This window comes from Astatotilapia calliptera, chromosome 7 (assembly GCF_900246225.1).
Source record: "Astatotilapia calliptera chromosome 7, fAstCal1.2, whole genome shotgun sequence".
In the NCBI taxonomy this organism is placed as follows: Eukaryota; Metazoa; Chordata; class Actinopteri; order Cichliformes; family Cichlidae; genus Astatotilapia; species Astatotilapia calliptera.
Window position 1 is genome coordinate 5,958,876 of NC_039308.1, and position 12,796 is coordinate 5,971,671.

Genomic DNA, 12,796 nt, shown 5'->3' on the forward strand with positions numbered 1-12,796 from the left:
CTCATATTATTAAACGGTTTGAAGACGACGTAACATCGCTGGCCTCTGAGGCTTACTGAACAAAGTTTCACACCAAACGGCAGCTGTCGGAAGCTACCAGGAGCAAGAACAGCAGCTCGACTGACTGTTAAAGCCCGAACCATGAAAATTCACTTTTTTTTGAAAATGGAGCATTTAATTTGAACAAATTAAAATAAATTAATCTTCATTAATATGAGTTTTATTTGTGCAATTTCAGAAGTGAGGTGGGAAAATCCCACAAGGGCTGCTGGTGTGGAGATGCTTTGACCCTCATCTTTGGGTCGCTCAAATCTTTCCTGCTACTTTGTTCACTTGCTCATTAATTTACCCCATCTAATAACAGATGACAAGATAACTAGTGCTAAAAAATGCGGGCTGAAAGTGACTATTAACATTTGACCAAGTCAACAGGCAAAACTGTGATGAACCACATTGGAAAAGGAAAGTGGAAAGCTTGCTTTGGACTGGCGGTGATAATGATCATAACAGATAAATTTGGCTTTTAGTCACTCTTTCCTGAAAAGGCCTTTTGTGGGTTTTGTAACTTTTATAAAGAAGAGTTGATACACATTCAGTTTAAGTTAACTTTTGTTAACTTAAAGACACTTTAAAACAGTCTACACAAGACGAGTGGCTTCAATAAGTGATGCTTCTACCTAATCCTTAAATGTGCAGTGAAGTGATGAGCTTTCATTAATTTGAATTGCCAATTCTTAAACCATTATGTGTAGAGATAACAGTACCTGATTTTTAGAACTTTTCTTATTGCTCCTTTTTGGTTATAGTTTCATTGCAGTCTCTTTCTTTGCCTTTCTCTGTGCAGAAGCCTCCCATTAGCCAGGAAGGGTGCTGTGTCCAGTGCTCTCTACATGGCCTGGCTGGAGGCATTGTCCAAGGATCTGCCTCCCATCCTTCTGGTGCGTGGCAACCACCAGAGTGTCCTCACCTTCTACTCTTAAAGGGGAAAAGCCGGTGATTTAAGTCACAGCTAAAGTCTAAAGGTCCACCACATACACTCCTGAGATAGCAGAATACAAGCCAGTGATGGAAACAGTGCTGAGTAATATGAATCCAATGAAAGTGCTATTTTTTTGTGTAAAAGTGCTACGTGTTTTGTGATGGAGGAATTTTATGTTGGGGTGGGTGCTGGTTGTAAAGTTGCCCACTCTTTTTCCTTTCTTTCTTTTTATTCCAAGATGTCTGGGTTATTCTCTCGTTGCTCTAGTTCCTTCTGATTTCCTCATTAAAGTGTCATTTTTGTTCAAGTTGATTTCTCTCAGGCTCTCTAAAGCAGGCATGCACAATATAGATGTGTTCATGATGTGGAATATATTGATGTCATACATTTTAAGTTTATCAGACCAGATGTTGTTTGCTCCAGCAATAATCACCCTGTTATGTTTTTTTTCCAAGTTGGGGAAAATGCTTTGCAACACCTTCTAAAGCCTTATGGATGTGCCTTCCAGTCGAATCGGATGAAACGGAATTAGAATCTCTATTCAGATTGACAATTTTAACAGAATTTCCTTCTTAGCTGTGCAGGTGGATTTAAAGTAGAATTTTATAAAGGGTGTCAATTTGAACACTCTTACAGTTTTGACCTTAATCACCAATATTTATTTGGGGCTTTGATTTTTATATTTTTCACTTTTTAGTCTTCCTTCGTATAAGTTGCTGAATACTCATCACAACAAGATCCTTGATCTTTTAGACACAGTTTGTAGGGGAGGGGTGCATGTGGGCATAGACTTAAAGTCTCTGTCAGAAAAAATGTGAGGCTGGGTTTTTCTTTAGCCTTTTCAGGTGGATAAAATCTCTCCCTAGTAGCTGCCGATTACCAGCTTTCTTTGGTTCTGTGGCCACATGTATTGTTGTTTCGCTGTAAAGAAACTCTTCTACCCTTCAAGATGCTAGTCCAAACCTTGCCTTAATGCTAGAACTATACTATACTGTCACGATTGTCATAAGTTCTCGCTCCCTCTTAAGCCATGTTGGCTGAAGGGTTTGTGTGTAAATGCAGATATTCATCCATTATTAAGTCTCAGCGCATATGCATCTTAATCTGCATTAGTCATTTAGCCTCACTTCATTTAGTGTGCACTTGTGGCACATCCCTGTCTTTTAGCTTAATTATTACTATTGATTTTAGGGGTGACGTGGCATCACAAAAAAAAAGCCATACATAGACATTTTCCAGTTGTAGTGTACTGTAGAGGTCACATGTATCCCCTGTTCTACTGTGACTGTAGAGAATATTGATTAACTAGCTTCAGTATGCAATAGTACAGCTGTTACTTTGGGGAGTGGTCACAGGTGTCGTCACAGAGAAAAATAACCCTGAGCCTAAAATCAATTCATAAAACTCATTGCATTTGAGTTTTGTGGGGAAAATGGACAGTAAAGTGAAAGTAACCCTGAGCATAAACGGGTTGGTTGGAGTGGTTCTAGCATAGATGATTATTTTAAGTGCATTGCCCTAAAATTAGTCATGATATTTTGAAGCCTCTGCATTGTGTTGTTAAATACAGCAGAGATGCACAAGTCATTGTGGGTGGTCTCGTTATTTTGAATTAAACAGCATGGACTTTGGCTCATTATGATTATGGGTGAGAAACTACTATGAAGCAAATGAAACTTTACTATATGCAATTTCAAAGAAGAATGTGAGAGTGCTTAGGTTAGTTGAATGTACACTACACTAGTAGTACCTTTTGGTTTCCATTGTCATATGTATCATATGTTTCCTGCATATACTGCAGTTAGCACAATAGTGTTCTGTCTGTCAGCTTCATTGTGCTATTAGCGTTCATGCAGCACCATTGCCCACCACTCTGTTGTTCACATGGATTATCACTACGTTAATAATCCATGTGTGTAATGTTTGCAGGGACTGTTGATAGGATTCAGTACAAACATATTATATAGATCTATACTCTTACTCACCAGAGTGCTAAATGTAGCCGGAATAAGTTTTAGTTATGTTGAAAGTGTGGGCTTGGAAAGCACTGTTAGATCATTTCGAAGGCAGTCCTACATTGTGTAACAGCCTCAAATACCAAAATTCATCCACACCACAGCTGGTGTTCATTCTAATCCAGCTGACACTGCTTTTCAAAATAAAAGACAAAATGTATCTAAAATTTGGTGTTCCTGCAGCTGAGTGCATCCCTGTGCACTGTAACTTAAACAGTGAAACTAAGTTATGCTTAACTCAAATTATGAAGTATGACTGAATATTTCTGTATTAGAGCAAATGTAAATGAATTTCTTGAAGACTAACTGCTAAGCAATACAATTAGTGAAACAAACTGCAGTTTTTGTTTTGTTTTGGTCTTTTTTTTGTTTGTTTTTTGCTGTGCATTTTGGGCAATATAAATCTGAGATTATCAATGTGGGCTGAGATGGGGATTTGGGGGCACTATTGTGTACTATAACAAAATAAAGGAGTGTATCTTTCAGATCTCTGTTCGTTGTTGTGTTGTGAGGCATTCACTCTTGTTCTCTTGTTGGTACAGAACAACATTATTACAAACAAGAACACGGGTTAAACCATTTGTATATTTAAAAAGATTATATTTGCTTATCTATCTATCTATATCTGTATCTATCTGTAATTATACACACACAGTTATATACATACATACATAATATAAAAAAACACAACACTCATGTATCAATTAGAGGGGTTCTTTTTCATGTCACATTAAACGAAACAAAAATACCTCCTATCAACGTTTTCCAGCCAGCTAATGGTGTTTGGGTGTTTCCCTCATTTGTCTCGATAGAGCCTAACATCTGTCTGACAAAATTACTGCATTGTCCTCAACAGATCGAATCATATGTACGTGTAAGTCGAGGCATTATTTGAGTTCTCCTAATCATTGTTTGTATTCTTTGCCATATTCCCTGTTCCTCCTAAAGCAGGCATGTTGTTCCATGAGGGTGGATTCTAATATTTCAAAAATGATAAAATGGTCCTAAAATCTATTGGTGGTTGACATCACTAAGTTTATAGTAAGTATAAACTAACATGTAAATAAACGTAATAGTATGTACACATGGAACATGTTGGAAGGGTATTTATTTTAGTTCAGACTTTTTTTTTTTTTTTTTGTCTTTTAATATTTGGAGTTTTGGTTGTAATTTGATTTGCATGTCAATGGTTTTTTTTCTTTTGCAGTTTGTTTCCTTTTGATTTTAGCAAATTGTCTTTCTCCTTGAGTCTGTATCTGTAGCCTTTCAATGAAGAAAAAGATATGATGACAAGCGGCTCAAACCAGTTTTCTCCTGCTTTAACTCAAACGTGTAAGGCCCAGCTGGTTGAAGCAGGAATGTTTTGATACTGTTAACAGTCACAGATATGCTTTTTCTAACATTTTAACATGTATGATTACCAGTACTTTGTACATCTTTATTGCAATAAATAAACCAAATGAAACCATTAACATCTGTAGTCTGCATTTGTGGTTTGCAAGGCTTCTATTTAATTCAGTTTTATGTATTGTTTACTGAATTTTGCATAATGGATAAAGCTCCTAGAGTGTTAAAGTGAATCAGCGATCTGATCTGAGGAAGAAATCTCCTTAGGGTGGGGTGGGGGGGGGGGACTATTTTAGGTTTATTTGCTGTTGGGGGTTAATGGAGGTCTAATACTGTGTTACAGCAGACAACAAATTATAGGAAAAACTCTGCACAACTAAATCAATGACAGCTAGTGTATTTGTTTTTTTTGGTAGAGAAATGTATAATAAACCCTCAGCACACTGTCCCGCTTATCGCTATTTTTATTCAGTTACAGTGTTTTGGTCCATGTAACTTGCATAATGTAATATAAAAATCTAATGTATAAAATAATAACACTAAAAGTGAAAATACAAAAACATGAAGAGAGCAATAAATTAAAAAAATAGTTTTAAGATCCTTATTGTATTATCGTAAAAGCTCTGTGGTATAAGATGGATGGGGCAACAGAGCTCAAACACCTATTGGTCAGGATTCGATAATTATCATTTCAACACAGGGCATAAAGCCAACTGTTTAACCCCAAACAAATCTGTTCCCTGCACTTTCGGAAGAAAAATACAAAACGTTTGTCTTCTGCACCTTAAAGAAAGATAACACTTTGAGATGAAGAGTTGAAAAGCATTTATAGATTGAAATGTACAAGTACGCAGTTACATCTGTGGCTGGGCATCTTTATAAGTGCACCCTCACTCTTTATTTATATCAGTCTACCGCACCACATAAAGACAAAGTGTTAAATTTCAAGGGCAAATATTAATTATTTTCCTACATCATATCTTTTCTTCCTGGGCTTTCACAGTTTTTAAATAACACATTTATTAGATCACCAGCCAGTATAAATATAATCCTGCTGCTGCCCTAAATTAACATGATTAGTACTTACCAAATATTTTATGTTTTTGTAATCACTATATAGCAAGATAATGGACCCTACAGTATTAGAAATCGGCATTTGTGGGAAGGAGGAACTCACTTTAAACAGGAAGAGACCTCCAAGCAGATCCAGGCAAAACCTTCACAAAACTGTGTGTTTTAGTGCATTTCAACTAATTTAAAAAGTATATTTCAGCAAATACTTGACAGTTAATTAGAGAATGTGCTTTGAATTCACGACCCCCCACAGATTGTAGCCAAAACATGTCCATTATGGATATGAAGCCATTAGGGTGAAAGTCAGATGTTTTTGTGGAGAACCACAGCTACTGCAACAAAAAGAAGAAGTACACAAACAATCACAATGATTGAAGAGATAATTTACAGAGTCTTCTTCTGCGCTCTGCTTCTTTCCTCTTCAGTAAAGAATCAAATCCCGGTGTGTAGAGATCCTCGAGCCAGAAATCCAGATCTTTAGGAGTCTTGTCCTCTTCCTACAAAGAAAACAAAGATGTGAAACAGTGTATGAAAAGTGCACCAAGATTCTTGTGTTAGACATACAGTAAATATGTGTTTGTAACATATCTGCTCCCTTTAGCAGACTCAGGAAGAACATTTCCTGTGCATTAAAAAAAAAAATGCACCATTCTTTTTCTGCCAACAGATGCCCATTGACTACATGAGATTCCCGTTCTTTTGTTGCTTTCTTTCAAGCAGCCTGTGTACATACAAAGGCAAATGCTAATGCCCTGGCTAATGAGGCTGACCTCTAAAGTTTAAGGCTTACCACCCAAAAAGACTGGCTGCTGCACCGTCAAAGAATAGTGGCACATAACGTGCTGCACAGGCCGAGGGACTGTTGCATTAACCTGCATTAACATTTGCCACAATCGCAAGAGTAGCGTACCACTGGTCACTTTTGAATCTTAGGATTTTCGGCAACATGGACTACAGAAATAGAAAGGCCAAATCATTTCTATGTTGCATCTTTTACACACAACAACACAAACAGCATCAAAGTAAGCTAAATAATGACTCCTAAATTGAAGATTTGTGGTTGTTGAACGCCATAATTTGATGGTTACACATCAACTAAAAGTGTGCTGATACATTTTGTTCAGAAATATACATGACCACTGCAAATCATAGTGTTCTCCCAGAAGCGTTCCTTCCCCTAAACATGTTTATTTACTGAAATTGAAACAAAAAAGTTTTAAATCAACACTTGATGACGGCATTTTTTTATTTTCCTTAATATTTAAAGTGCAGCTGGTAAGCTATAAGTTTTGGGGGCACAAGTACTGTAGTAGTGACTTAGCAAATATTGACTCAGGGGTGAAGGCACACTAATGCTAGCAAGACAGGAATACTTTTAGTCCTTCAGTGGTCAGAAAAACTAGTGAAGAGAAATATATCACATTTTGTTACAATATAAAAATAATCAAAGCCACCTAAAAGTGTAAGTATTAAACCATCACAGACATCATCTGGAAAGAAGCTCCAAGGGTTAAATGGTATAAATTAAAAACTGGTATTTACACCAAAAACGTGGGATTTTATTGAATGAAGGACTTTTTGATGAGATCCAAAGAGAGTTTTTGGAAATCAACAACTGCAAATATGCAAAATGCATACTTGTGGGAAAATGGAATAAAACTGTTTTAGATGGCAATCATCATATTAGAAGACCTTAGTCAGTGATTTTTGCTCAGCAATTGAGCCCTAAGCATTCACTTGCTTCATATCTTCTTTATTTCTTTTGGTTTCTTTAGTGTGCCTATACAATATATAAAATGAAGTATGAACATATCACCAATTTTGTAAGTAAATATATTTCTAAAGGTGTTATTGACAATACATTCTCACTAAATGTCAAAGAAATCACATGGCAAAGAAATCAAACCATAGATTTCCATAAATAAAGTGGAATAGTAATGAAGCACTTAACACAACTTGCTCCATTCGTCCAAGCACTTTTTGCAATTCTGTTTCTATCTAACATCCTATAGTGCATTAGAGAGCATTCTTTCCCAAGAATATTTGTTATGCAGACTGAAGCAGCCAGGATCAAAACCGCCAACCTTCCAATTAGCAGATGACCTGCTCTACTCCTTGAGCTACAGCCACTCCAGTAGTGAGAAGCATCAAGAAACATCTCATGATGGGTAAAACCAACAAGCCTGTTTCGACCACTGGAATCTTACTGTTGCAAAACATACTGATGGCATAGTTAGAGAAGTATTTCTAAGCTAATGAAGGTTCCAGTGAGCACTGCTGGGGCCATTAATCCAGAATCATGTCAACATAAAACCAACAACCAAGCGCTTCTCATTAGATTTTAACTCAGACTCTAATTAACAGAAGAGTTGTCCAAGAGCCAACGCCCACTGGTGGAGAGCTACAGAAGACCTGGAATCAGCAGTACAATTGTTTTAAAGAAAACAATAAGTAATAATTTACTTTAACTGCCATGGCCTGTATGCACACTCACTACGCAAAGACTCCACTGCTGAAGAATGCATGAGACTATTTCTCCATACAGAAAAACATCTTGAAGATGCCATCACCAAAAGAGGCTCTTACACGAAGTATTAAATTAATTTCAGGTATCTTGTTCGATGCTTTTTCCCTGTGTTAACTTCTCATTATTACACATAACTTTATGGACAACTGTTTAATTTCTTTGCATTTCTGGATTGGTGGGTCTTGCCATGACAATTTATGTCAAAATCCTTTTTAGAAATATATTTGCTTATAAAATTGGTGACATATTTATACTTATTTTAACCCCGCTGTATATGCATATGCATATTATATATACATGCACAGTTCTTTGTTTACATATATGCATGTCCTCCTAGCAAACAACTGCACTAACAACTGTTTTGTGTATCCAAACCATTAACCTTGTTAATCTTCCACAACCTTTTTACTTTTCCACAAAATTACCTGTAAATATTCTGCAAGATTGCTATGGTTTGCTTGAGTGTCATAGTCCTTGACAGTCCAGGAAGGGTGTGATGTCTCATTCTGCTCAATTCACTGATTTTACATCCATGTACAAGAGGGTTCTGTCTGATGTTGGTCTTCAGAGTGGATGGAGTGATGTGCTTCTCCAGGTATCTGTCCACAAACACACAGACTCCAGTCTGGGTGTGGCACAGAACTGCTTTTGGTTGTTACCCTTGGCTCCCTCTGTGGAGACAGAGAAGAATTCTCAATCCATCCAGCTTTAACATTTCTATGGAGCTGTAGGCTACACTGGTTAGATAGCCTAAACCAGGGAGTCATGTAATTAAAGGCTTTCTTTTTCAGAGGAGCCATCCACAGTGAGGAAGTAAAATTATTAACAAGATTTAAAAAAAAAAAAAAAAAAAAGCAAGTCCCAGTTGTGTTAAACATACCACCAAAACTCATGCATGCTCAACATGGAGCTGTTTGTTGTCTTTCGAATTCAAAGTCAAAGTCAGCTTTATTGTCAAAAGCTCCACTGCAATTTAAAGAGCTAAAAACAAAAGATATTTGTACTATAATGTTATAACTTAATGTTTGTTCATGTTTTTGGTGTCTTGTAAGCCAAGTATGACACAACAATTGCTGTGCTCTCCTGCTCTGCTATTTCAAACTACTGTCACAAAGATCATACCTGAGAGTAAATCCTGTTCTGCCATTGTTTTCTGACTGGACATTACTGCCCAACCTGGAACATGCTGTGTGTGGCTGGCAGCATCCCAACGTCTAGCTGGAGGAATTTCTCAGGGTGGTTATTGTTGGGCAAAGCAGAAATATCCATCCTGATTCTGCTGCTCCATCCACGCTGAGCACTTCACTTGCCAACTAACCTGGCTAATTCCACATACTCCCTACGTCTCACAGGCTCTGCAATAATAATTTATGAAGAGTGTGATATCTGAGGCTGTATCACTTGTGTAATGTGTGTAACCCAACCTGGCCAAAGGGTGGGGTGAAGGTGTGGCGTTTGAGAGAGAGAGAGAGAGAGAGAGAGAGAGAAGAGAGAGAGAGAGAGGACCTAGTATCTGTGTCTGTGTTAAAATGTCATCTGAGTAAGCAAGTAAATAAGTATGTGTTTATTTCGTTTAGAAAGTTTAAGTTTATTTAATAACTTGAAATACTTCTCACATGTAAGGTCTTCAATAATCAGGCCCCCATCTTATCTTAAAGACGTGATAGTACTGTAAAATGTGGAGCTTGTAGAATAAAAAGTGAGAATGTGGAGAAAATTGTTGGGTATTTTGAAATTTTCATCTGTAAAATATTGGTGAAGAGGGAGCTGGAGTGTAAAAGCGAAAGCTCTCAATTTACCGGTCGATCTACGTCCCTACCCTCACCTATGGCCACGAGCTGTGGGGTAGTGACCGAAAGAACGAGATCGCGGATACAAGCGGCAGAAATGAGCTTCCTCCGAAGGGTGGCTGGCCTCTCCCTTAGAGATAGGGTGAGAAGTTCGGCCATCCGGGAGGGGCTCAGAGTAGAGCAGCTGCTGCTCCACATCGAAAGGAGCCAGCTGAGGTGGTTCGGGCATCTCACAAAGGATGCCCCCTGGCGCCTCCTGGGTGAGGTGTTCCAGGCATGTCCCACCGGGAGGAGGCCCGGGGCAGACCCAGGACCACGCTGGAGAGATTATATCTCTCAGCTGGCCTGGGAACGCCTTGGTATTCCCCCGGATAAGCTGGAGGAGGTGGGCTGGGGAGAGGGAGGTCTGGGCCTCTTTGCTTAGGCTGCTGCCCCCGCGACCCGGCCCCGGACAAAGCGGATGAAAATGGATGGATGGATGGAAAATATTTTCACACTCTTGAAATAAAAATTTCTGTCACCACAGTAAATCTAAAATTAAAGTATCAATTGAGTCATCTAATTGTTGAAGTTTCGCAATAATATTGTAGGGTCTTTACCTTAAATATTAGGGGCCTTGTGCTGACTGTTGTTTGTGATTAGGCACTATATAAATAAAATTGAATTAAATTGAATATTGAGTTCAATTCCACCCATTGGATCGGGGTCTTTCTGTGTGGAGTTTGCATGTTCTCCCCATTGTTTGCGTGGGTCTCCAGTTTTCTCCCACAGTCCAAAGACGGTGCAGTTAGTGGGGATAGGTTAATCGAAACTCTAAATTGCCCATAGGTGTGAATGGGGAGTGCATTTGAGTGTGAATGGTTGTCTGTGCATATGTGTAGCCCTGCAACAGACTGGGACACTGTCCAGGGTGTACCCTGCCTCTTCGTCCTAAGACAGCTGGGAAAGGCTCCAGCACCCCCCGCGACCTGAAAAAGGATAAGCAGAAGCAAATGGATGATTAATCCATGTAGTAACTAGTTGTATTTTGTATAACTAAAGTAATAACAAAAAAATAGAGTACTATTTTTGCCATATTTTTGAGTACTATTGAGTACTATTTTTGTGTTTATAAATTAAAATGAAAGTACCTCAAGATTCAAACAAGTCTCAGCTATCTTCAGAAAAATGACACAAGTTTGTAAGATGGGTTAAAGAAAGAAAAATACACTGACCTGTTGAAGCCACAGGGTAGCTTAACTTAAATATGCCAAAGGTTATTCATTTAAAATAAAATATTAATTTTGTTATCACAAAACAATAGTGAATGTTTCACAGAGCTTCACAAACAAGTGTAAACACCATAAATATGGTGTCTATCATATGAAACTAATAATACTGGAAAATGTCTGAGCTGAAATGCAAGAAGTAGTGCATGGTCTCCTATTCCGGCACAATGAAAACTCCTTGGAGCAAGGAGGTGGTTCTTTGTCATTAGCATAGCTTAGGAGGTAGTATGGGTCATCTACTAATCGCAAAGGTGATGGCTCATTCCTGGCTGCTTCAGTTTGCATGCCAAATAGATAGGATACTAACCCTAATTTTTTCTCTGATTCATCTATTGGAATATGAATGCGTCTGAATTTCAAATAGAAAGTACTTAAGGATGAAAATAATGCTTGTGTGTATGGGTGAAGGAGCCATGTTGTATTGAGTGCACCAGGAGAACAGAAAAGCTTATCCGGGGCTGGGTCGTGGGGGCAGCAGCCTAAGCAGAGAAGCCCAGACCTCCTTCTCCCTGGCCACCTCCTCCAGCTTATCCTGGGGAACACCAAGGCGTTCCCAGGCCAGCTGAGAGATATTGCGGATCCTAGGTCTGCCCCATGCCCGGAACACCTCGCCCAGGAGGCGTCCTTGTCAGATGCCCGAACCACCTAAACTGGCTCCTTTTGATGTGGAAGAGCAGCAGCTCTACTTTGAGCCCCTCCCAAATTCATCACCCTATCTCTAAGGGAGAAGCCAGCCACCCTTTGGAGGAAGCTCATTTCCGTCACTTGCAATCTCGTTCTTTCTGTCACTACCCACAGCTCATGACCATAGGTGAGGTTAGGAACGTAGATCGACTGGTAAATTGAGTGCTTCGTTTTTACACTCTTTACCATGATGGACCGGTACAGCGTACGCATCACTGCAGCCACAGCACCAATCCATCTGTCGATCTCCTGATCCCTTCTCCCATCACTCGTGAACAAGACCCTCAATACTTAAACTCCTCCACTGGGGGCAGGAACTTTTCCCTGACGCAGAGTGGGTACTCCACCATTTTCCAGCTGAGGACCATGGCCTCAGATTCGCTGGAGGCTGTCGCCTGATTAAGCCAACAGAACTCATCTGCGAAAAGCAGAGATGAGATTCTGAAAACACCCAAGTATAAGTCTTCCGCCAATTGGCTACACCTAGAAATTCTGTCCATAAAAATTATGAACAGAATCGGTGTGTGGCAAGGATGATGCATGACGGGTCCAGAGGTTTGATTTGAGAGCCAACTTTATTCACACAGTGTGACTGCAGCTCTCAGCTGCAGGCTGCACAGACTCCTTGCCACTACACAGACCAACAACCCTGAATCCGAGGCTGCGCACGCCCCCAGCAGCGGCGGCAACGCTCGTCCGGAGGCCGACCACCGCAGACATGGTCGGGAGCCCCGGCTCACGGGTGGCTGGGCCGGCATACGTCGCTCCGGAGTGACTCACTCCTCGCCCTCGGCCCCAGGTTGCGCAGACTCCCCTGGGACTGGCACCTCCGCCATCTCCGGCTGGGGCAGCTCCTCCACTGCTCCCAGCTGGAGCAACCCCTCACGCAGCGGCTCCTCCACCTCCAGCGGGCACGCTGGAGCGGCTCCTCCACCACTCCCCTGGAGCTGACTAATTTGCCTTAAGCTTTCTTCTTAGGATGGAAACTGCTCTCCTGTTTTCACACTTCCATTTGTTTGGTTTTTAGTAGTAATGTTTTTTTATTCTGTACCTATATCACTTAAAACTTTTAAATAATAAAATTAAACGAATTTATTTTCTAATAATAGAAC

General features: G+C 39.7%; 1 protein-coding gene and 1 pseudogene across 2 annotated transcripts in view; one reads left to right on the forward strand and one right to left on the reverse strand.

Moving 5' to 3' along the window:
- Positions 1 to 3,481, forward strand: part of slc12a2 (solute carrier family 12 member 2) — a 62,674-nt gene extending 59,193 nt beyond the window's left edge. For both annotated transcript variants that reach the window (XM_026172708.1, XM_026172709.1), the window contains one exon: positions 845 to 3,481. In XM_026172708.1, coding sequence (XP_026028493.1) covers positions 845 to 980 — 136 coding nt within the window. In that variant the 3' untranslated portion in view covers positions 981 to 3,481. The remainder of the gene's footprint in view (positions 1 to 844) is intronic.
- Positions 3,482 to 5,718: 2,237 nt separating this feature from the next.
- Positions 5,719 to 9,211, reverse strand: LOC113027237 (major intrinsically disordered Notch2-binding receptor 1-like; annotated as a pseudogene).
- Positions 9,212 to 12,796: the final 3,585 nt, after the last annotated feature.